General features: G+C 37.3%; 2 protein-coding genes across 7 annotated transcripts in view; one reads left to right on the top strand and one right to left on the bottom strand.

The window, feature by feature from the left end:
• CHST15 (carbohydrate sulfotransferase 15) overlaps positions 1-26,412 on the top strand; it is a 135,404-nt gene that overhangs the window by 47,004 nt on the left and 61,988 nt on the right. The gene's annotated exons all lie outside the window — the stretch shown is intronic.
• LOC138168370 (large ribosomal subunit protein eL29-like) lies at positions 3,853-4,392 on the bottom strand. Its single transcript, XM_069097408.1, has one exon. The coding sequence runs from the start codon at positions 4,390-4,392 to the stop codon at positions 3,853-3,855; it is 540 nt and encodes a 179-aa protein (XP_068953509.1).

Raw genomic sequence — 26,412 nt, 5'->3', positions numbered from 1 at the left:
GCTCTTTCACAATGGTTGGAGTTCATCACAATTTAACTACACAAATATCTGAACAGCTTCAAGAGTTCTTGGTGTCCCAGCTCTGCCACTTGGCTATTGGTGTGATTTAGAAGAGTTATTTAACCTCTTTGCCTTCAATTTTCCTCAGCTATAAAATGACTCAATGACCTGATGTCCCCCTAGCTTTAATCTATGATCCTCCAATCTTTCATTTGAATGGGAAGGGCCCCTAGAAGCTCAATACAATGACAAGATTCTCCACTCCATGAGCTGACAGAAATATTTAAGCTTTTCCAGTGTGTATATGGGCCCCTATGGAGGGGCTGCACAGCTGCAGTGTATTAACCTCTTAAACTTAATTTGGGAAGTGTTCTCTGCTGTCCTTTCATTCCTCTTTGTGGTGAATGGTTAGGGGCCCCACCAGCTGCAGCTGAAAGCAACCTGACCACATATTTAGATACAGTCAGACTATAAAACATTATTACCAAGGCAAAGGGATGGGATCTTCCCACAGTAAACTCTCTCACAAATCCTAGTCTGCCATTTTGAGACTTATTTTCCTCTTAAAGGTTGACCATGATATTTATTTGATGTTGATGTCCCCTGGATAAAGTTGTTGTGTATAGAAAGGACTGGGACATCTAGGGGACTCAGTGGACAGAGTGCTGGGCTTGGAGTCTGGAAGACTCATCTTCTTGAGTTCATATCTGGCCTCAAATACTTATTAACTGTGTGACCCTGAACAAGTCACAACCCTGTTTACCACAATTTCCTCAACTGTAAATTGAGCTGGAGAAGACTCCAGTATCTTTGCCAAGAAAACCCCAAAATGCATCATGAATTGTTGAAAATGACTAAACAACAAGAAAAATAGTAAGTATATGCAGAGAATATGGAATACAAGAAATGGGGGTTTTAAGTCCTGCCTCGGACACTAACTGTGTGACTCTGGGCAGATCATTTAATCATTCTCAGTCTTAATTTTTTTATCTGTAAAATTAAGAAATCAGATTCTTCTGCCCCTAAGTTCCCCCTTAGCTCTAAGTTTGTTATCTTATGATTTACCCTTGACTCTTCTTTGTCTAGCAAAAGCCCTGTCACGCTAGTCTTAGGCTTGCCTGATAAGTCTAAATTTTGAACTTTCCATATTATTTTTTATGCAGAGCATCATTTTTTTTCTATCAAAATTAGGTCAAAGGTCACAAACTCACAAACCTAGACAACTAGGACATTTTGGGTTGTTTTTTATTCATTTGTTTTCTTTTTTTTTTTAAGTTTCTTTTTTCCCTAGGAGTATTGATAATGCTGCTTTTGTTGTAGCTAAAACTGTGGAATTAAGGTAAATTGGATCCAATTCTCTCATTGTTTGGAGTGGTATGGGATATTGATGAATGATGTTAAATTATAGAGAAGGATATGTAACTACAAGAGCAAAATATAGCACAATACATACAATCACCTCAGCTATCATAACTACACAAAGAGGAGAATATTAAAAAATGCATAATCCAAAATGATTTATGTTTAGCTTTGGAAGGTGTCCAAAGAGAATGTAGTAGTATTGCCAGTACTCCATGCCCAGCCTATACACACCCTCCCTGGCTGTACAGTCTTTGTACATGTGTAGGGATACAGTAGGCTGCTGCACTCTGTACTGATTAACTGAGGTGTTGGTATTTATGCTTCTTACTCACATTGAACATTTTACATTCTGTCATGTGAATAGGTCTTGTTTTAAAAATCCTTGTTAACGGTTTCTGTCAAGGTATTTTATAGCTAGGTTATGCTGATGCAATTGATATTAAAGCAGAATATAAGAGCATAGTGATGTCTTTCAAAACAGGCTTTGAAGAAATTAAAATGAAATCTGTTTTGAGGGATGTTAGTAATCGTTTTTTAAGAATTTAAGGAGAAAGGAGGATCCTCCCATAATCAGTAGTCACTGGAGGTAACTGAACAATTCATTTATATGATAACATTACAGCAAAACTTCTTGAATACAGGATAGAATAACCAAGCATTGACTTAGAAGAGACAGCATAGAACAATGTCTGAGACAAATATCATGCGTTAAAACCTTGATCAGCATTTGAAATGAAGAGGAAATCCTGAGTCATAAGTCCACACTATCTGGTAACGGTCTAGTCATCATTAGATCTATAGAATTAAAATCACTACTCAGGCAACTCAGATCTCAAGACTGTTTTTGCCTGAAGTAGCCAGATAAGTGAAATTAATATGTGAGGGTCTTTTAAGATAACTAGAAAATTGTCCCAATTTATGACTTTATCTTAATAAAAATGCATTTAATTACATTCTAAAGTTATTTTTTTTTCCCCTCTGAAAGCATCTCAATGATAACTTGTTGATACAGTACAATGAGTGCTGGGCTTGAAGTCAGAAAATCCTGAGTTCATATTCTCCCTTAGATACTTAGTAGCTATGTGAGCCTGGACAAGTCACTGATCCTATCTCAAGTCTAGCTTCTTCATTTGCAAAATGGAGACAATAGTAGTATTTACCTCATGGAGTTGTTGTGTGCCTTAGAAGAGATAAAATATATAAAAGTACTTTGCAAGCTTTAAAGTTCCATAGCTAGCTACCAATGGTCTCATTTTCAAGCTATATAGTAAACAGTTCAATATGTAAAATGTTCCAATTGTTATGCTCTTCAAAATTAAAACACTGAAATCTCATTTAGTGAAATTTTTCCTTTCCACTACTAGTTAGGTAAACTATTTCTGAGTTTTTAGATTCTTACGATGACACGTGAACATGCTTTCTCTTATGATAAGCACACCTGGGAAACCTAATACAACTAATAAAATAAAAGAAGTAATACCATTTTACATTTGAATGGCACTTTTATGTTTTCCAAAATTCTTTCCTGTGTTAGCTCATTTTATCCTCACAAATTACCTTGTGAGATGTATATATAGGGTGGATATTTTTAGTGATTTCATGTCTCTTGTTCTGTTTTCTTTTTTTTTTTTATCTGTGAAAGTAGGGGGGTTAGAGCAAATGATCTGAAATTTATCTTCCACCTCTAAATCATAGAATCCTATGGTTTCTAGTCTTTTTGATGAGGAAACTGAGGAACAGAGCTATTAAGTGGTTTGCCCAGTTTCATATTTAGTATAGGAGCTAGAAATAAAACCCAAGTCTACCTCTGCTTTCATCATATCCCTTCCTCCATTATATGGCTTTCATATTTTATATGAGGCAGTTAGGTGGCATAGTGGCTAGACCACCTGGCCTGAAGTCAGGAAGAACCATCTTCCTGAGTTCAAATCTAACTTTAGATGCTTACTAGCTTTGTGACCCTTGCAATTCACTTAAGCCTGTTTAAAACTCAGTTTCTCATCTATAAAATGAGCTAGAGAAGGAAATGGCAAACCAATCCAGTATCTTTGCCAAGAAAACCCCAAAGGGGATCATGAAGAGTCAGACGTGACCAAACAACAAAAACAAGTATTTTGTCTAGACATATACAGACATGGAGAGTCACTGTGGCATTTCAGGGAAACCTGCATTCATGTCCTATCTCTGATACATGCTAGCTTTGTGGCAATGGCTTAATCACTTACCACCTTAGTTCTTTAGGCAGGGCTCTGAGACTATAAATTATAGGTCAGGTTCCCATCTGCATCAATGGACTAAGTTTCCACAATGAGAATTCTTCATGCCAAGGAAATCACAGATCCAGGTCAACTATTGAGAGACATGTTCATTACATCTTTTTTTTTTTATGACTCACCATTTTCTTTATTTGTACAAAATAGTGAATAGTCATACCCTGGCTGGGAAAAAAGGGAGTTTTAGCTTTAAACAAGTCCTTCTGTTCTGAAGCATCTATTTTGAAGGCTTGGGACCAGCAGTTTTAGCCCCAGCATCTTTGGGTTTGGACTTGGCAGGCTTGGCAGGCTTAGAATCAGACTTGGCTGCCTTGGGATCGGACTTGGCAGCCTTGGAATCAGACTTGGCGACCTTGGGGTCAGACTTGGTGGCCTTAGCATCAGATTTGGTGGCCTTAGCATCAGATTTAGTGGCCTTGGGGCCAGATTTCGTAGCCTTGGGGTCAGTGGGCTTGGTAGACTTGGGGTCAGTGGGCTTGGTAGACTTGGGGTCAGTGGTTCTGGCAACCTTAGAGTCAGGCTTTGTGATCCTGGAGCCTGGACATTTGATGCTGATCCTAGGACCTGGACGCTTGGTAGCTATCTTGTGGCCAGCACGCCGGGCACTGGCCTTGGGGATCTTGTGCCTGAGGAGCTTGGCTTTGGAGGCCTTGGTGCTCAGGGCCTTGATGGCCTCTGCTCGGGCCTTGATGGCTTTGGCATTGTTGGCCTGCAACTTCTTCAGCCCCTTCTTATTGTGTTTCTTGGCAAAGCACATGTCTCTCAGAAACTTGGGGTCAGCAAGTCTCTTTTCAGAGACTCGTATCTCTGTGACCTAGGTTTTTTGATGCCATTTCTGTGCCATTTTCGTGATTGGGTGTGAGTGGTATGGTTCTTAGACTTAGCCATCTTTACACCACGGCCTGTGCTAACAGGCACTCCACCAACCAGAAGAGGCCAAAGGGAGAGAGAAAGCTGTTCATTACATCTTTAACTCATACCTTCTACATTGGTGATTCTCCAATGCATAGATCTAGTTTTAGTCTCTTGCATGAGTGTTATTCTCTTGTCTTCTCCTGTTTGTCCAAAAGTGCCTCAAACCAACATGGCCCAAACCAAACATCTCCCATTCTCAAATCTTTTAAGTTTTTGAATTATGATTATTAATAGATCACAGCAATGTAGACAATACACAGTTACAAAGAACTTGCACATGCATTATCTCATTTGGTCCTTACAACTTTGTGCACTGCCATTTTATAGATGAGAAAACTGAGATCCAGAGAAATTAAGCAACTGTCTAGTTTAAGGTCACACAACACGTAAGTGACAGAATCTTGACTCTGGAGGTGTTTTATTCTTTTTGCTCTATACTATATTCTCCAAATGATTATTGTAATTTAAAAAGGCATAATGATCATTCAGAAAATACTAATTGAATGAATAATTCTAATCAATCCAAATGTCCTGAAAGAAGCTAATGACTGAGTTTAAAAAATGTGTGGAAAATATAGCAGAAAATCTGTCTATAGCAACCTCTGAAAAATGTTATTAATATTCTGTTTCTGAAACCCCCAAAATGTAAATTTATAGAGATTTGAAATTATGTTAGTCTTGGAACATTAATCACACTCAAGTCTAATGTGCATGCTTTGGATCCTCCGACTTCTTTTGCATCATTACATTCTGTGTTCATGAACCGTTGTGACCAGTACATCAGTAAGTTCAGCAGTTTATTAGGAAAATACTTCCAGATATGCAAGCTAGAAGCCTCCCATTAGTAAATGGTCAGTTTATAGCAGGGAACTGAGAAAAGGAAACAAACTAGAAAATATGGGATACATTAAGCTCTGCTGTACAGCAAGGCCTTACATCATTTTAGACCTTGATTTGACTTATTGCAAAGTCAGAGAATTACCCCATATTTTGGTATAGATAGACCGGTATCTCCAACAAAACTGTTTTACTTTTTGACTTCATCTCTTTGTAAAACAGTAGTTTCCCAGGTAGAGCCCTAAAATCCTCTCCCTCCCCCTGTGCTTTCGCAAATCTTTGTTTATTCTTTCCAGAGCTAGATAGAGAATGCTGCTATCCTATGAGTAGGTATCACCGGGGATAAGCAATTTTTCTATTTCTTGTTAAAGATTTGTTTTTCATCAGGATTTTACCATTACCAGGAGAGTGTAAACACATTTGAAAACCTAAGTCAACCATATTATATCTTATTTTTTCCTTCAAAATATGAATGATAGAAGTCTAGTATCTTTGCAAGAAAACCCCCAAAGGGGTCACAAAGTGTTATACATGACTGAAAAATGACTAAACAACAAACAGCATTTTATTTAATCTTATTCCTACTGGATGATACTCATATTAGAAGCAGTATTTGTTTCATATGTCTATAAACTACTTTATTATTAAAGTAACTGGAAAAAAAAACCCCTGCCTTAAACCGTGATTATAAATTAAAACAGTTCTGTTACCACCCAATTTTAATTTTTCTCCTTTCTGACCTTCCCCATCTACATAATTCTAGCATTTAGAGTGGAAAAGGACTTTAGAAATCAAAGATTTATAGATTTGAATTTGGAAAGAGACCTTAACTGTCATGTAGTCTAATCCCCTCCTCATCTTTCAGATGAAGAAACTGGGGCACAGAACTGAAATGACTTCCTAAGGTCAGATAATTAGAAAGTAGTATAATGGGGACTCAAATTCATGTCACTTGGCTCAGTCTCTGACCTATGCTTTCTAGATTGACCATGTTGTTAATCCAACTGTCTCATTTTTCAAAGGAAGGATCTATGGTCCAGAAAGGGTAAAGAGTTTACCCAAAGTCACACAGCTAGCAAATGGTAGAGCAGGAATTTGAACTACTTACCATATAGATGACCCTTAATCTTATCATGTCACTTACATGGGCTCTAAGAATCTAGTCTGATCCCTGTCATTTATTTTGGGGTGTGATTGCACGGTTTGAAAGAAAGACTTTTGCATGCCAGTTTTTCTTATGCCCACCGTACTCAGACCCATAAGGTAGTGTTGGTATAAGAAACAGTGGAACTTTATGGTGATAGTCCTTTAAAAGGCTTTTAATTCAGTTTTGTCTGTTTCTGTGTCATTTACACTACTCTTTGAATTTGTTTTCTTAATCTTTTCTAATTTAACTAATGAGAAAGGAGTTCTAGCATTGGAAGTGTATACCAGCTTATTTTTATTTGAGGTGATTTATTCTCAAAGTTAATTTTGAAAATAATGTTATACATTCATCCATGATATGCAACTTAGGGCTGTTCACAAAACCGGTTCTAAAATAGTGTAGCCGTGTTTTGGCCATGCTATCTACTCCTACTCTTACAACATGAGGGTTGTGAAATTATAAGAATAACTTGTAGGGGGGGCCAGGTGGCTCAGAGAGTAAGAGCACCGGATCCAGAGTCGGGATGACCTGGAGATTGAATCTGGGCTCAGACACGTAGCACCACACACAGAAATAACTGGCCGTGTAACCTTGAGCAAGTTACTTAACCCCGATTGCTTTAAAAAAAAAAAAGAATAACTTGTACCTCTATCTCGCCTTTACATATTATACTATTTGATCTTCACAACAACTGTGAGAGGTAGGAGTTGTTATTCCTCCCATTTTACAGTTGGGGAAACTGAGACTGAAAGAAAGTACACAACTCTTTCGAGGTTATGAAACTAAGGTATCTGAGGCAGGATTTGAATCAAACCTATATCTTCGAAGTCTCCATTGACCGCATTATCAATCCAACTCCCTCTTGTGAAGTAAGAAACTATCTCACCTTGCCATCAATAATCTCCTTGTCTTAACTGAAAATGAGTCTTTCACATTTCCTGAACACATCATGGGACAATAAATTGGACAATTAGAAATGGAGAGAAAACTACCAGGACACAGAGGGATCTAGTGAACTGGTAAATGAACTGGAAATGAATATGCTTGATTAGAGTTTTTTCTAACTTAACTAGGGTTGAATTTTACCTGGTTTATTCTTCTTTTAGAAGTGCTGGTTTTGCATTCTGTAGACACAAATGAATACCCTCAGTTGATTTAACAGAATGCTCATTTAATTACCATATGTAATTGGTATTTTGTCGCTTTTGTGAACATTTCTTGCCCAGTCGTAGTACATTCTCAGCTCATTGATAATAGGCATGAAAGAGGGGCAAAGTAGTTAAGGGAACAAAAAAAGATAATTTGAGGTTCAGTTTACTCTGAATACTTGATGTTCTTGAAATGTTGCCAAGTTTCATTTATGGGAAAAGAATGAAAATGATCCAAAGGGAGGACATTTTCCCCAAAGAACAAAGTACCTGGAGTTTTGTGGGAGGTCTTGAAAGGCAGTGTAGTGTGTACTGAGAAATTTGGTTATGAGGCTGGAAAAAGTGAAAAAAAATATATAATATATATAAAATGTATAATACACATAAATATCTCACACACATAACTTTTCCCAGTTATATGTATCCATGCATGTATGTGTATACACCTATGTGTGTAGATATGTATATTGATTGTACACATATATGTATACATTTGAAGCAGTCTTACATAAATACATGCTTATAAATACCCATATGTACACATATATATATATACATGTGTGTGGATGCATGTGTATATATACATGCATGTATATACTTTAAAATATTTTTATATATAAACACTCCGATAAGTATTTATATATATACATATGTAGATGTATGTGTATATATCCATGCATGTATGTATATTTTAAATAACTACTTCACCTCAGATAAGAAACCTAAAATTTAATAAGACCTACCATTTTCATGTGTTTTCTTAAGTATTAAAAGGAAATTAAAAAATGCATGCTGGAATAGCAGAAAGGGCCTTGGATGGAACCCAGAACCTGAATTCTAGTCTTAGCTCAAGCACTAACCTGCTCTGTGACTTTGGGCTGGTTATTGAATTTCTCTGGTCTTCCATTTTCTTGGCTTAATGGAGAACTAGACTAGATGATCTCCACATTCCTTCCTAGTTTTCAAAATGCTGTGCTCATATGAGCTATGATCATTTCAAATTAATGAAATGTGGTGAGGATAGGTGAGGAATTAAAGATTTTGCTCTAGTTTTGACTAGGGGCCTGGTGGAATATTTTTATATGCCAAGGAAGCCAAAAACATGTAAAGAACAAATATAAGTTAAGTTACATAGTAAGACAAGGGTAGAGATCAGACCTGTGATTTTATTGTTGTGGGGAACTCTCTGGTGAGGAAATTCTCCCCATAGATGCAATTTGCCACCTTCTCAGCAATTTTCTAGTCTAAGGGAATTGGTTGAGCAGAGGTATCAAACAGACCACATTGTCACCCTATGCTTCCAAGTAAGGTAGAACCAGATTATAATGCAATTGGGAAATATTTTTAAAGCAAGAATGCAATTGAGCATAGATAATACTAATATGTGGTTTTCTAAGTTAATTTGCTACTAGCAAGAACCCTTGTGTATGATTTGGTGGCCTCTGTTTCCATCTGAGTTTGACACCACTCACTGATCTAGAACGTTGAGAGGTGAAGCATCCTTGCCTGGGAGCAGCCAGTATGTGTCAGAGGTGGGCCAGCTCTCTATTTACTACACTAAACTGTTGCATAGTAAGGTAATCTAAAAATCATGGGGACAGGACCGTAGGATAGCATAGACTGAAATGTCACAGTCATAGATTTACCAGGACCCAGAAAATTCCAGATTTAAAAAAAATGCAAAGAGGAATGAGCAGGGTTGCCCTTTTTTTTGTTTGTTTTTGATTTTTGGAGGGCAGTTGGGGTTAAATGACTTGCCCAAGGTCACACGGCTAGTTTTGTATTAAGTGTCTGAGGTCAGATTTGAAATCAGGTACTCCTGACTCCCGGTTTGCCCTTTCAATAGTGCACCTTAAGAACCACCAAGCCTTCCTGTCTACCTTACAGAGGAATCTTCTTTGACAGGTTTTCTTCACAAATTAGAATGTGAGCTCCTTGAAAACAGAGCTTTACTTAATTTTCTATTTTTGTTCCCAGCACTTAGCAAACTGTGCTTGATCCATAATTGGAATTTGATAAATGCCTTTTCATTCATTCATACTCCCCCTTTCCTATTCTTCCTCCTCTGCATGTGCTACCTTCCCCCACCCCCACCTCCATTCTCCATTATTGGTTTTCCAATAAGTCATCAGTGCTGTTGGAGCAATGTGTTAGATAGTATTTGGATTGTGCAAAAAGCGAACTTATTATTAATCTTTGGGTGGTGAAGGTGGGAAGCGATGATGCAACTACAGGGCTGCATATCTGGATGTAATTACCAATTGTTTTATTTTATTTTTCCCAAATGAAGACCATAAGTAGTTCTTGCCTAGGAGTCAATTGATGGGTTTTAGTTTTAAAAATGTAGGGGGGGGAGGGGCAGTAGTGTTTGAAGCTTGTGATGTCATACTCCCACCTTCCTCCTGAGGATGTTGCATGTTAGCTGTCTTAGGAGGAGTCTTGACATTCGTAATGAGTTGTGGATGTTTTCCAGGTCATTATGGACCAGATCTTTTCTATAGTTAGGTTAAAGAGGTTAACAATTTCTCATACATTATTAGCTTTGTCAGGGAGGGTCAGAATTCATTTCCCAAGAGCTACTTTATAAATAAGCTTTTTCTTAACTTGTTTACATGACAACTAAATACCCAGAAAGGATCCAGAGGCATGGCAGCCTGATTTTATTGCCTTTTATCTCTCATTATTATTATTTTCCTTTTCCTAATTGCAAAAGGTGATGTCTTTTTCCTAGGCCCATCAACCTTCCTTTGCTGAGCACATAAACTTGGCTAGTATAGTGTCCCAACTCAGGCTCTTTATGATTGTGGTTATTGTTTGGTGTGACCCCATTTGTAACTGGTCATTTTCTTTTTCACTTAAGACCAAAGTTCTTTAGAAAATTTCCATTTTAATGGGGAAAATACCTTTTGATAACTTGTTCTGCTTATCTAGTTTGGGTACTGTTCTAGTGAGATAGACAATGTCCTTAATTTCTCTCTGTAAAAGAGCTGCTGCTTTCTTTGTCCTCTGTATGCATTGCTCCACAGAATCTGGATTCTTTACTCATTCCAAGTCAGTATGGGGTGAGTTGGCTAGAAACTATGTGTATGCTAAAAGCCTAAAGGCAAGCCTAGAGTGGAGTAACTTAAGCCATTATTATTTTAATTGCTTTCTCTAGTTCTAGCCATCCTACTAAAAGACTAAATTTTTCTCTCTTAGGGGAAGCTCCTATTTGAAGTCTTTAGGAATTGCAATGGAGTGTTTCTGGTGGAATTGAACTCTTCATTATCACTTCAAAGAGAGTGCTTTTTCTCTGAAAGTATTTATGCATGGCTATCTTGTGCACTGTTGGCTTTCTTTATGTGCAGCCTTCTTATTTTCCTCTTTAATTGTTCTTCTGTCCCTGGACCCAGAAGTGGTTATTAAAAACTCTTCCAGAAATTCCCATTGCTATATAAAGGTCCTCTGTTCTGAGAGGTAAGAGGTGAGAGAAAAGGATGGCATAAGCTGAATTCTTTGTCAGTCTGTCTCTCTCTCCAATTAAAAAAAAAATACTTTCCTTCTCTTAATTTTTTCCCCCAATCTGTGGTCCTCATAGAGCAAGGAGATCTCTCTCACATACTCCCAAACTTTATTGAACACTATATGTTTTCAAAGGCTATGCGTGCTTCCACCAGATGCTTTCTTTGGCAGGCTACTGATCTTTCCCAATGGTCTTTCACTACAATAGATTGCCTCTTTCCCTCCTGGGACCAAAGTGTGGTCCAAATATAAAAGTTATCAATAGCTAATTCTTTCATTTTTGTTAGTCTGTCAGGAGAAAAAGATTGCTGCACAAAAAAGGTATAATTTTATCCTTTTCTTAAATAGGAGACTAAAAGTTTTCTTGCAGCTGTTGCAAATTACAGCACATTAGGTAGAAAAAATGTCATTGATTCAAAGATAAATTCAGGAATGATCTGGATAAAATGAGACTTACATTTCCTTCCTCCTAGATACTGTGCTCCTTTTCCATTGTGAACTCCTCTAGTAGGGGAACCATCTACTACCATTTTTCTTTGATATTCCCTTTCATCCCTTAATTGAAGCTTTTTGTATTCTGAGGACACTCCATGAATGTTGACTGGCTGAATGACTCTCACCTTAATGTCTGCAGGCAATAAACCCCCTGGAGGAATATTACTACTTAAATTTATATAAGGCACTTGGGGAATGTCTCACTTCTGAATAATTTGGCCAGATCACTTGCTTTTGCCCCAGAAAAGAAGCCTAGAAGGAGTCTCAGGCGGCTACCCTTATTCAATGGTTAACTGGTGCCTTATCTTGCTTATCTTTGGAAAGGAAACTATTTCAATCGATTCAGATCATCAGGGCCATCTGTTTTAGAGTGTGCAGCTGCTATCCCTCCAATTGTGACTCCTATAATCTATTCATTCCAGGGTGCATTGGTACATCTGCATTATCATTATTACTGCAAGTTGTTTTGAAAGAGAGCCCTATCTATATGCAGACCCTCTCTTTTCAACCCCATTATGAAAGACATCTGCCTTAGAAGGCAGCTTAGCCTTTTGAAAAAATCATCTTCTGTCCCTTAAATCACATCACATTGGACTTGGCTTTGATGGGACAATGGCCTGACTCTCCTACCCTCAAATAAACAAATCCCCCTCCCCCATAATTTTGATTGTCTAATTTGGATGTGGGAGAGAGATCAGACTGAGACAATGTTATTTTTCTATTCTTAATTATAATTTTCCTTATTTGTAGTTTTTGTGCTAAAGAGACATTGTTAGGGAGTCCTCTTAGCATTGTCTTAACCTTGTCTCTCCAACATAGTAAGCACTTGATAAATGCTTGTTGCATCCTGTCTACCTTAAAAATTTGTATACTACTGGCATACATCAACAGATATGACCACAAAAAAGTAAGTTTACACTTTTCTTGAGTGTAAGTTTGTGTTTATGTAAACATGTAACCCATTAGGAGATTCAAATGTTTTCAAAGGGAGTGGAGGGAAAGGGATTGGGAGATCTGGATTCTATTCCTGATCCTGATACTAATTATCTGTGTGATCTTGTGAAAGTTCCTTAATCTCTCCATGTCTGCATTTGTTTTTTTCATAAAATTAGGGTTGAGTCGAGGAATAATGGCTTCTGAACCCTTATAACCACTGGTATGTTGGTAAGCATTTTAATAACAGGCTGGAGTGGGGGAGAGGAATGTACGCATAGCATATTTTAAAATTTAATCTGTATTATTAACATATTCACCTTCACTTTCTTAAGTCTAGGCAATCCATAAGACAATCAATCAAGACCTGGTTTTTAACTTTGAGAATTTCTGAAGTGTTAATGCTCACACTGAAAATTTAGCAATCTGGGAGCCTTTGAACTAGCTCTGCAAAGATTAAGTTCTGTATTTCTTTGACTCTAAGTATTGTACTTACACCACAGAATAAGCCACATGCCTTTTTGAGGATCATTACTGCATAATTTCACATTTCAGCACGCATAAAATCTCTATTATTCATCATCTAGATGCCCCCAAATTATCTAACTATGGCAGATGTATCACTTGTAGCTTTTCTCAAAGGGTAGAATCACATTTAATTATAAGCAGTGGCATAGTAGCAAGACCTGGGATGAAGAGTCAGGAGATGGAGGTGTGAGTTTAATTCTATCTCTAACCATCTGGGTGGCACTGGGCAACTCATTTTACTTCTGAGTCATTATCCTCCTAAATTAAATGAAGGAGTTGGACTAAGTAATGATCTAAGGTCCCTTCCAGCTCCAACATTATCTAAGTTGGTGATCCAAACAAGGTTTGAATATCTAGCTTAATCAAAAGCACTAATATTAAAACCTTAGTGACCCTGAATGGACAATATTAATGTCCATATTGAATCTAATTCTTTCAGTTCTTCATTGGAGTTGTGAGCAGACCAATATTGGTAACCATCTGTCACTATATCATGGCTGATTCTTTATCCATTTTCTATGAATCCTCCACATACTGGGACCTCCCTTAAGATTACTCATACATACCCCTATAGTTCTCAGACTGTTCATTTGTCATTGCTTACTCTTGCTACCTGACTGGCCCCACTTCCTTTTTTAGGCCATATATTTCCTGAATCATGCTAACAATGAATATCAATAATACAAAAACCTTGAAAAATGCAACATACACTTTGAATTCAATAGTTAAGATTTAATTAATAGCTGAAAATAGATGAGTATTGAAGGCCTCATGGTAGAGTATAAAGAATTTTGGATTTAGGCTTTTAAAATTTATTTATATATTTTTAGTTTTCAACATTCATTTCCACAAGATTTTGAGTTATAATTTTTTCTCCCTGTCTTTCCCCTACCCCCATCCCAAAATAGCAAGCCTACTGAATACCCCTTCTCCCAATCTGTTCTCTCTTACATCCTCCTCCATCACCCCCCAAACTTTCTATTGGGGCAAGATGGATTTCTATACCCCAGTGCCTGTATATCTACATGCAATCCCAGTTGCATGTAAAAAAAATTAAACATTTATTTTTAAAACTTTGAGTTTCAGATTCTTTTCCTTCCCTTCTCACTCACCCCCACTGGGAAGATAAGCAATTCAATATAAGTTGTACATGTGTAGTTACCCAAATCATTTCCATAGTTGTTATATTGTGAAAGACTATATTTCTCTACATCCTATCCTGCCTCCCACCACTTTTTCTGTTTTCTCCTTTGACCCTATCCCTTTCCAAAAATGTTTGCTTCTAGATACTCTGTCCCCTAATCTGCCCTCCCTTCTATTATTTCCCCTTTTAGCCCCTTCCCCCTTATTTTCCTGTAGGGTAGATTCGCAATTGAGTGTGTATGTTATTCCCTCCTTAAGCCAGATTCAATGAGAATAAGGTTGTCCCATTCCCTTTCACCTTCCTTCTCTTCCCCTCCACTGTAACAGTTTTTGCTTACCTCTTTTATATGAGATAATTTACCCTAATATATCTCTCCCTTTCTCCTCCCAATAAATTCATCTTTCACCTCTTAATGGATTTAAGTTTTGAAAGACCTAGATTCCAATCTCAGCTTTTAACTCTAAAATCATATGATTCTAGGCTTCCCCCCCCCCACCTCTTTTCCTTTTCCCTGTGTTATTCAGTTGAGGAAATAATCATCAATTTAATGGAGAAACATCTACTCTTTTTGCACATTAAAAACATTGATTTTTAAGTCTTTTATTTCCATTTACTAAAAAAAGCTGATTATTATGTAGTTCAGAAAATGATGGAGATACCTGACTATATTTTGGTATATTTTGTGTATAAATTGGTATAAATTGTGTGATTGCGTAAAAGTGAAACGAAGTATATTACTTTATCTGTGAGAATATTCTATCAAAGAGAATATTCAAAAGATTCTATTGTCCCTGACACCTTCCAGTTACCAGAGAATCACAGGAGGAGGGTGGAGCCAAGATGGCAGAGTAAAAGCAGGAATTTGCTTAAGCTCATGCTCCAACCACCTCTAATACCAGCAAAAATAACTCTAAACAAATTTTAGTGAGCCAGAACCCAGAAAGTCATAGTGAGAAACAATTATCCCACTGAAGGCAGTCTGGCAGGCCAACAGGAAGGGTCTATCATCCTGGGCTGGGAATAATTCCACGTGGGCCATGCTGGCACAGACCTGTGACACAAACTGATAAGAGCAGACTTCAGGGGACTGAATCACTGGCAGCTGTGGCATTTTCCAGACTTCTTAACTCATAAACATCAAAGAGAAAGTAAAAGGTCAGTGGGGGAACTCTTTTGATCTTGATCCTGGGTGAGAGAAGAGGGCAGTCTGGCCTCTGCCCCAGGGGCAGGGGAGGTGGCAGTGTCTGTAGCTGCTGCTGCAATGGCTGCCTCCTGAGCTCCAGGCCCACAGATCATGGGGGAACCTAATGACTGTCCAGAGGGTAATTGCAGGACTCACTTTGCTGGTGCTGAGGCAGTATTCTCTTGCCTTACCCTGCTTAGATCTCAGTTGCAGTCTTGGGTGGCAGTCCTGGGGTGAGGAGGAGTACTGATGTGGCAGAGTTTGTTGAGGCTGTGGAGAGGCAGTCCTTCTCACAGTTCTGAGGCAGGTACCTAGAAGGAGGTTGATAACAGCTGTGCAAAACCCCAGAAATTTGGGGCACAGCCCTCTCTACTCTGGAGCAGAGTTCTACCATGGCAAGGAGCTCAAAAGTCAAGTAATTGACTGGCAAGATGAGCAAACAGAAGAAGAAAAATCAAGCTATAGAATTGTTTTTTGGTGACAAAGATGATCAAAACATAGAACCAGAAGAAAGCAACAAAGTTAAAACTCCTTCATCAAAAGCCTCCAAGAAAAATATGAACTGGTTGTAGGCCATGGGGGAATTCAAGAAGGATTTTGAAAATCAAGTAAGAGAAGTATAGGAAAAATTGGGAAGAAAAGTGAGAATGATGCAAGAAAATAATGAAAAATGAGTCAATGGCCTGACTGAATAACACCATAAAAAATAGACTAACTCAAATGGCAAAAGAGGTTCAAAAAGCCAATGAGGAAAAGAATGCCTTAAAAAGCAAAATTGGCCAAATGGACAAGGAATTTCAAAAGCTTGCTGAAGAAAATAATTCCTTCAAAATTAGATTGGAGCAAATGGAAGCCAATGACTTTATGATGAATCAAGATACTATAAAAAACAGATCCAAATGAATGAAAAAATAGAAGACAATGTGAAATATCTCTTTGGAAAAACCACCGAACTGGAAAATAGATCCAGAGAGATAATTTAAAATATTATTGGACTACCTGAAAGATATAATAATAATTTTTAAAAGTCTAGACATCATCTTTCAAGAGATTATCAAGGAAACTGCCTTGATATTCTAGAACCAGTGGGCAAAATAGAAATTGAAAAAATTCACCCATTGCCTCTTGAAAAATATCCCCAAAAGAAAACTCCTAGGAATATCATAGCCAAATTCTAGAGTACCCAGGTCAAGGAGAAACTATCACAAGCCGCAAGGAAGAAACAATTTGAATATCGTGGAAATGATGAGCATAACACAAAACCTAGCTGCTTCTACATTCAGGGATGGAAGGGCTTGGAATCTGATATTCTGTAGGTCAAAGGATCTGGAATTAAAACCAAGAATCACCTACCCAGAGAATCACAGGACCAGAGGTTCAACTCTGCAATGGAATGAAACTACTCTACTCTGTTTGTGAACAATTGGACCTAATCCTCAAATTTGGGAGAAAATTCTTGTCTTCCTTAAGGGTCTACCATACATATTGTTTATAATCATTTAATTAATGTTTCATTATAGAAAAAAAGACTGACAATATGGACTTTAAGACCTTGGGGAGAAATGGGGTCAAGTGTGAATAGCCAGAGATAGCAGAGATAGGTTTTATTGACAAGGAGATGAGTTGTAGAAAGAGGTCTGGATTTGGAACCAGAAGATTTGCATTTGAAATCTGCTTCTGCTTCTTAATTCACTTAATCTCATATTCTTCATCTGTAAATAGAAAAGCCGGTCTAGTTGATCTCTGTGGGGCTTCCAGTACCAAATTCCTATGATCCAGTGAGTTCTACTTCTGCCATTTACTTGGTGGGATCATGCAGTCCTCATGGCTTCATTGGCAGGTCCCTTAAAGATCTGTGACTTTCTACCCTTCTGCAAAATGGAGATGATAATACTTTTATTGCTGAATTCAACAAGGTTGTTGCCAGAAAAGGGTTTTTTTGTTGAATGATAAAGTTTTATAAATGTGAGCTATTATTAATTCAAAGTAGAGAATTGTTTAATTATCTTATTTTGCAGTGGCATAGAAAACTAATTAGGGAGCTTTTCAGCCTGACTCATCTGAATTGATCATGCAGCTGAGGTTCTAAAGGGCTCAGCATAAAGTTAGTGTTCCATCAATTTTTATTTAGGTGCTCTCTCGAGCTCTGGAAACTAAATCACCCTTTAAACAGCCAGATCAGATGGTAGCAAACTGAGAAGTTCTACTTACATCTATTAAGGAGCAATTAAGTTGAATAAAGAGTAAAAAGATAGTCATACCTTCTGTGCCACTCACTTTTATGAAGCTAAAAAAATACTAACATAGATTTCAAAAAACTGGTACTGTTTTTTTATTGAGTTATGGTTTTGCTATTTTAGTAAAGAGTACTGAAAAGTTTTAGTTGTCTTTGGTAATATAGTACTTACATGCTCCTTTGGGGAATAATATTTCCCCATTTTTTCCTTCTGTGTCTCAGATCACTGATATTTCCTTAACAGATTTATTGTCTCAGTTGAAATTTCAGCTGGCTTGCATTATATGTCCACCTATTTCAAAATCAGACCAATTTTTGTCTTTGTTTGCTTCATACTGTTAGGTAAACAAGCCAATATCATTACATTTTCTTTTTTCAGTCCTGGCAGTAGATCTGGTATTCTGTGAGTTATAAAATAAAGCAGACACAAACCCCAAATCCAAACAGTTCAAGCATAAAACTGCAGAATGAGAAGGTGATTTAAACGAGGTGTGAGATTAGAAACTTACTTGGACTGCCTGACTTTTTAGTCTTTCATTCTCCCTTTTGTTCTATATCCTCCATTCAGTAGAAGAGAGAGGGATGCTGTCCCTTCATGTAGAGCAGAATCTCACTAGAGATTTGAGGGGGAAAAAAAGAAAAAAAAGAGGAAATTGTATTTTGGATCTGGGTGAGCTAAGCTGTTTGTTTGACAGTTCCCTTCAGTCTCCCCCTCCCTCTCTCAGCAATCCATATGTACAAGTCTCTGATTCATGATGGCCCCTCTTCTGGTCGTATTCTTGCCTCACCCTTGGCAGTATTTTGAAATGGAACCTAAACTCAAAACTTTCATAAATCACTTCAGGGCAAAAAGCCATATATTTGGATCATTTTATCCTACTTACTATTTCATGTATAGACACAAATGCATATACATATATTTAGCTGTATGTGAACTGTATGTATCTTTGTGTACATACCTATCATAACTATAGCTGAGTGGTTTCAGATGTTAAAATAATTAAAATTATAAAACTGATTAAAATTATAAAAGGTGCTATGATGGACATGACTGAAGAGATAACAGTCTACTAAGTTAAGTGGTGCAGTGGATAGAGCACTGAGCTTGTCATCAGAAAGTCTCATCTTCCTGAGTTCAAAACCTGACTTGGACACTTATTAACTGTGTGACCTTGGGCAAGTCACTTAACACTGTTTGCCTCAGTTTCTCATCTGTAAAATGAACTAGAGATGGAAAATGGTAAACTACTCTAGTATTTTTTTGCCAAGAAAACCCCAAATGGGGTCACAAAGAGTTGAACATCATTGAAAAATGAATGGACAACAAAGAGTTAGGTGACAGCTAGGTAGCATAGTGGATAGTTTGTCTGGTCTGAAGTCAGAAAGACATCTTCTTGAATTCAAATTCAACTTCAGAAGTTGCTTAGCTATGTAACTCTGGGGAAGTCACTTAACCCTATTTGCCTCAGTTTCCTCATCTGTAAAATGAGTGGAATAAGGAACAACAAAACATTCTAGCATCTTTATCAAGAACCCCAAATGGGGTCATAAAAAGTCAGACATGACTGAAATGACTGAACAACAGTAACGGAGTTAACATCAAGCAAACCTCACAAGAGTTTTGCCAGTGTCCAAAAAAGGGAGATTTCGTATTGATGGTGAGAATCTCAGAATGTTACTACCAGTAGCTAAATTAGGATCCTAGGATTTAGACTTAGAAGGAACCTGAGAGGGGGCAGCTAGGTGGTGCAGTGAATAAAGCGCTGGCTCCAGAGTCAGGAGGACCCGAGTTCGATTCCAGCCTCAGACACTTAATACCCACACAAAAAAACTAGCCGTGTAACCTTGGGCAAGTTACTTAACCCCAATTGCCCTCCAAAAAGGCAAAAAAAAAGGGACCTGAGAGATAATTCAACTTCTTTGTTTTATAGGTTAGGAAAAGGAGGAAAAGTGACTTGCTCAAGGTCACACAAATATTAAGTGGCAAAGTGATGATTTGAAATTACGTTTTCTGACTCCAAATGAAGTGCTCAGTCTACTATACCACTAATTGCATTGCATCTCCATAATATTGTAGTTTTCTTAGATTCACAGCAATGCCAAAGAAACTGGTCTCGCTATATGTTAGAAGAACAAAGTGGATGAAAAACTCAATGCTCATGTTATGACGTGAATCCTGTTGGATGGATACCATGATGGAGACTGATTGACCTTAGAATGTCCTCTTAATTGACCTCCCAACCTTGTGTCTCTTCTCCAATCCATCTTCTGCACAATGGCCAAAGTAGTTTTCCTTAAACGTATTTTGTCCCCCTCCTGTTCAATAAGTTCCAGAGGCTCCCCATTGCCCCTAAGATAAACTATCTAAATTCTTCTGCCTGGTATAAAGTACTCTTAATAAATGCTTATTTCCTTCCTTTGTTCCTGTTTGGATTTTAAAGACCTTCACAAATTGGTCTCAATATATCTTTCCAGTCTCATTATACGTTACTCCCTCCCTGAAGTTTAAATCTAGCCAAATTGGCCTTCTCTCTACTTGTCACACATGATCCACCTTCTCCTGTTTTATGCCTTTGCAACAGCTGTCCTCCATGCCTGGAACATGCCTCTTTCTCACTGCTGCCTCATAGAATCACTAATTTCTTTCAAGAGGTAGCTCTATCAACACTTAACTTTCTTTACTCCCTCCCCAACTTACACCTCTGTACTCTTAGTGTCTTTCCTGTCTATCTAGTATTTAACTACTTTAGATTTAATTTCTATTTTTCTGTATATATTTATCCTATAAATAATTATATATGTACATGTTATATCCCCTGAGAGAACGTAAGTGCCTTAAGAGCAAGAATTGTTTCTTTTCTTCCTTTTTTTTTTTTTTTTTGGAGTCTTAGAGCCTAGCATAGTACCTGGACTTATAGTAGGTATTTAATAAGTGATAATTAATTGCTTGAATTTGTCTATTTCTCTATCTGCTTGCCTTTTTCTCCCTATCTTTCCATATATGTCCATGTGTTCCCAAATGTGTGGAATGCCTTGTATAGGTACCGTAGAGAAATTATGAGCTGGGCCCAGAATTGCATAGAAGGAGAGGTGTGGCTGGAAAGAAGGTGGGCCAATCTTGTATCAAAATTGGGTGCTGCCATCTGTATAGATTGAGGTAGTTTCTGGAACTCCCATCTATGTCGAGTCACCTCTTAGATATCTAGATGGACAGTGAAGACATGGGTGGCCTGATGAAACCAGTTATTTTGATGGTTACTTGTATCCTTGCATCATTCTTTTGTGTACACTACTGACTGTTTGCATTGATAAACTATGTAGTTAGGTTTAAGTAATGAGGGGGCTGTGCCTCTTGTTCTTTGAGGTCAGAAACTACTCACTAAAGAGGAGATCTCAGGTGTATATCCTGAGTGATACATTGACATATCCCTCTGAAAATATTGGAAGAACCAAAGCAACACCTCCAGTGTGATCAATACATCTTCTCTTCTGTATTTATGGAAATAGTTGGATTGGAAATGCATACATTGATAAAGATGTTTTTATCAGCGCTATGGAACAAAATACTCATACTGATGGAATCACCAAGTCTTCAAAGCACACACTAAACTTCTATTCTGATGACTCAGCATGGCATGGGGGTGTGACCCAGAGTCCTTTTCCTTGAGGACTGTATGACTCTCTGTCCCTGTATTGAAAGGTTCCCCACTGTCTTTCTAGTTCTTACCTCTCTTTTTAATAAACCTTCTTTCTTCTGCCATGTTGTTAGGCCTCCAGTTGTCTTTTCTCATGGGCCAGTTCACCCATGGTCACTAGTGACTTCCTCTTCTTATATCCTGCTTCTAATTGTGCTTTGTAGGGAGTAAACAAATAACCAAACATATTGTATATTTTGTTTTTAAGTAAGTAGAAATTAGGTTCTGAGTGAGTCCCTAGATCAGTCTCCTACGTACAAAGCAGATGCACTTCAGGGGGTCTCTTTTGTGTATTTTTTTTTCCTCCTTCCTAGAGTCCATTTAATCATAGGTGTGAATTAATGTTTGTTTACCAGAGGGGACAACCATCTTACCTGTCCCCATCCCAAAATGTACTTCCTCTTCACATTGACCTTATGGATAACTTATCTTTCTCAAGTTCAAAAGTTATCTTTCTTCAAGTTCAGCTCAAGTGCCACATGAAGCAACAAGATGGTACAATGGACCTAGACTCAATTATTTCCATTTATAACATTTATCAAAAATGAAGGCATGAAAATTTTGGCAGGGAATAGGAGAAGACAGATAACTTTGGAAGACAGAGCACTACTAAAGAAACTAGATGTAGTTGTAATGCTATACTAGGTAGCATGGAGGCATTGGGCATAAGGACAGTAGGTGAGAATCTATGGAAAATCCTGGTAAAAGGGGAAGTGGGAAGGCACCAAAGATAAACTTAACCACTTTACAATTCTGTCAAGGGATAACCTTAGCACATAACATACCTATAAAGATTCTGCTAAGTACTGTGCATTTCTTAGTTATCAGCTATATATTAGCAACTTTTAAAAGTGCTATGTAAATAAAAGAGTACATACATCTTAGGTTGAGTAGAAAAACAACCTTCAAATTAAGAGGGAGCAAGAGAGCTCTTCCATCAGGAAGGGCCAAGTTCAAATCCAGCATCAGACACTTACTGGCCATGTGATCCAGGGCAAGTCACATCACCCCTGTCTGCTTCCATTTCTTCATCTGTGAAAATGACAGAGCTGGACTCTTCTCGATTATTATAAGTTTGGTAACTGACACATGATAGGTATATTCAATTATATTATTTTAATGTAGATTCAGAGTTTGATAAAGAAGGAGACAAAAAATAATGCCACCTCATGTGTATTCATGAATTGAATTTTGAATAGACAAGAAGATCCCTTGTGCCTCTGTTTTAGGCAAAGCACAGATGGTGTTGAAGTAAATGCAAAGGTGATAGTGTGATTGGAAAAGATGGTAGTTGACAGAATAAAATTAAATGAAAGACTTGGACAACAGAAGGAAGCAAGATGGAAATTTTTTTCAAAAAGACATTATTGGATCTGTAGGTAGAGATGGAGTGTAATGACTTCATCAGGAGAGGGCAATTATCCACATAATTCTATATAGAATGGCAGTAGACCATAAACATGTGTTATAGTAGGGAAACTCTTTCTACCAGGCTTTCTACTATTGTTTCATGATGTTGATTTCAATATTACTGAAGAAATAGTTTAAGGAAAAAGCATTGACTCACTGATCTTTGACTGAAAAGTATTGTTTTCATGTCAAGTGCTTCTGTTCCTCTCTGAGGTACAGATGCAAAATCTTATGCCTTTTAAAACTCACCAAAGCCTTAAAACTATTCTTTTCATCTATTCTGGCAGTGATTGTTTAAAAGTTTGGGGGGCTTTGGTTTTGTTTTTACAACTTGTACCTCTTATGGTGTGACTGTAGCTTGGTTACCACTATGTCAAATGGCTCCCAACTGCTTTACTCTTTAATTTCTTGTATGGGTTTTTATAAATTTCCTTCACCTTCCTGTGGGGAAAAAAAGACACCATACTTTGTATTGTGTGTGTGTGTGTGTGTGTGTGTGTGTGTGTGTGTGTGTGTGTGTGAGAGAGAGAGAGAGAGAGAGAGAGAGAGAGAGAGAGAGAGAGTGTTATCTCATTAGTATGAAAATCTCTTTTAGATATCAATTTATATTCTCAAAATAGCAGACAACATTTCCAAAATATAGGTATAGGACTCAGGTTAAAGTTAACATTTTGCTTTATCAAGCAGAATGACAATCACATAACTTTCAGTACACCCTTGGAAATATCATTTTCCTACAACCATTCAATCTGTTTTTGACTATTCCTTTTCCAGCTGGTCAGAAGTGAACTCGAGATACTTTAATAACTTATGTAATCAAAGACTTTGTCCTTTTCTTAGTTTGATCCTTACCCTCATGTGGTTTTCAGAAAATATTCCTTTTGAGGGAGGGTGAGCTGATCTGGATAGAGGGGAGCAGGACAGTTTCAAGAATGGAGTTAAGAAAAAGCTGATAATGTTTCCCTTATTTCAAATGCCCAAAGGCTTTAGATTAGAATAAGTTTCAAATGCTTTCTCAGTACTTCAAAATGAGTGAGAGAGAGGGCTTAGTCTGCTTCTTTATATTTTTATATCAATCAAAAAGTACCTCCCTGGTTATTAATTGCCTCCTCTCCTCCACCCTCTTCAGCCTAAAGGCAGCTTTGTTCTAGATATTGGATGTTGTTCTACAGTAAGTACAACTCTCTAGATAGGGTTTTGACAAGAATCATTTGTCTGTTCAGAACCCCAAAGTCTCTCAAGTGCTTTGACCATGTCACATGAAGGAGCCTATAACATGGTTTGTCCAAAACTAGAAAGTATTCTTTATGTTGATTAACATTCCTTGAAATACATTCATATCTACAATAGCCAAAAGAGAGATTTCAGTCACTAGACATGATTGGAAGGCTTTCTGTTTTATATGAGGCTAATTAAGATACATTTTTTAAACATAAAAGAAAAATCCTAATTAGCAATTTTATTCCTCTCTCCCCAAAGGGTAAAAATAAATGTTGTGCCTAAATGAGACTCTGTTTTAAGTCTATTCACATTCCTCTTGAACTTTTCAGATATCTTTCTTCTGCCATCTCAGCATATATCTGTAATAATTTAATAAGTTTGCTAGGGTGAAATTGGATGCCCTTTATTGATCTAACACTGAAGGGGCATTCAATTACTTAATATAAAGTGGTATTTCTGGGCCTCTCAATTACAATTTCTTTATAAATGGTTTGCTAATGATACTTCTGTTGCATAGGTTAATACTGAGGCCATTCAAGTAGGGACTGAAAAATGGAATACTTTCTATTTTAGGGAAAGTAGTCTAATCTTGTGCAGCTGATGCAAAGTGCCAATTATTATAGTTTATCTCCTTAGGGTACGGAGTTTAGCCAAGGTTTGGATGCATTTTAATTGAAGTTTCTGCTCAAGTATTCTTTAGTTTAATGAATGAATTTAGGTGTCAAAACTCCTTTGTAATGTGCCTGGTGATCGACAGTAAATTGTTAAAGTTGCAAATAGATTAACTATAGAGAAAATAAAATGATTAATTTTGAGTAAAGCATGGCCAGTGCTGGAATATGCCTTAGTCTATTGATAAAAAATTATTTAAAATTAATGTAACAATCTATTTTTTTTTCAAGTAGTGTAGTGAAATACTGTTGTTTTTATTGAATTTTGTATTATTTTGGAGTAACATCTCAAGGGTAGATGCCCACTCAGAGTCAGTAAGGTTTGGCTTTAAATTCCATAGCTGACATTTATTAAGCTGCCTGATCCATGACTAAATTGCTTAATCTCTCTTTGTCTCAGTTTCCTCATCTGTAAAATAGGGATAATAATGTTTCTAATATGTAGAGCACAAGAGTGTTGTAAGATTCAAATGCATGAATGTATGTAAAGTGCTTTGCAAACTTATATACATAAATGTCAGCTACTTTTATTATCAGACTATATCTGCTCTCTTTTTTGGGGGGTGGGGGAGGGATGAGGAAATCTCCACCTTCCTTTTATCAGTTGAAGATGTGAAAGCTGAAAGGCTGTATGATAAAATGTATAAAATCCTTGGCTAGATGTCCAAATACTTATCTGCTTTTTCTCATCTTAATTCCTTGACCTTGGATTTCTTCGATTTGAAACCAGGATAAATAATACTTGTGCTATTTGCCTTACATCAAATGAGAGATTGTTCTGGAAAGTACTTTGTAAGCTAGAGAATGTCAAATGAATATACTTCCCCAATCTGTTTTTCTCCATTCATATTTAGGAGAAACATCATAAGGATAGAGTTTTTGTTTTTCTTGGACTTTCTAAGTCAAAGTGTTATTTGCTTTGAGAAAAAAGGGAACTTGTGAAAATGGATCTTGTGGCCTTAAAGGAGAAATACTTTGAGTAACTAATATTAACAAGTCATGTTATAAGTTCTTTTTACTAAGCCTTCCAGATTTGATATGCAACATTACAGAGATTTTCTTCTTTGGGCTTGAAAGAAGATATCATTGTTCGTAGTTAGGAATGTATTTGGTCCAGACAGTGTACATTTTTGTCTTTATACCCTCAGAGTCCATGGTCTTCATCTATTTAGACTTTACTTGGGTGAACAGTTGGAAGAGTGCCAGCTGACTCCCCACTGAAGTCCTACTGGGTGGGCATCTCCTTTTTCAGTTTGTTTTGCCTTTGTCTTAGCCATTGTTACAATTCCTTTTGGCTTTAGTCAATAAGGGCCAGGTCACTTTTTTTCCTATAATTATTGGGAGAATTGTTTTTGATCAAGAGACACTTCAAGATTATTGAATTTGGAAGCTGAAATTGGATCCCTATAGTTTTTGACGTGCTTTATTCAGAGCATCTTAAGAAGGCCTGACAAGGGCTGTTTACATAAGTCCTTATTCCTCAGACTGGGGGTGTCAAGTGACCTGATGTTGGAAATGGAGTCAACAAAGGATCATTGTGAGAGAGGGAGTCCTTGTGAAATGTATGTGTGTGAATATGTATGTGTATGTATGGGGGGGCATCCTCAGAGTTTTCTTGGACTCTTGATGGTAGTGCCAGTTTGACATAGTATGTATTTTTCTTCCGTGTTACTCTCCTATCATTGTACCCATTTCTGATCCAAAGCCTCTGCT

Source organism: Petaurus breviceps, unplaced genomic scaffold (assembly GCF_028583685.1).
Source record: "Petaurus breviceps papuanus isolate PSGF00001 unplaced genomic scaffold, PetGlider_PUasm1.0 37, whole genome shotgun sequence".
Taxonomy (NCBI): domain Eukaryota; kingdom Metazoa; phylum Chordata; class Mammalia; order Diprotodontia; family Petauridae; genus Petaurus; species Petaurus breviceps.
This window is presented reverse-complemented; position numbering and strand designations above follow the sequence as displayed.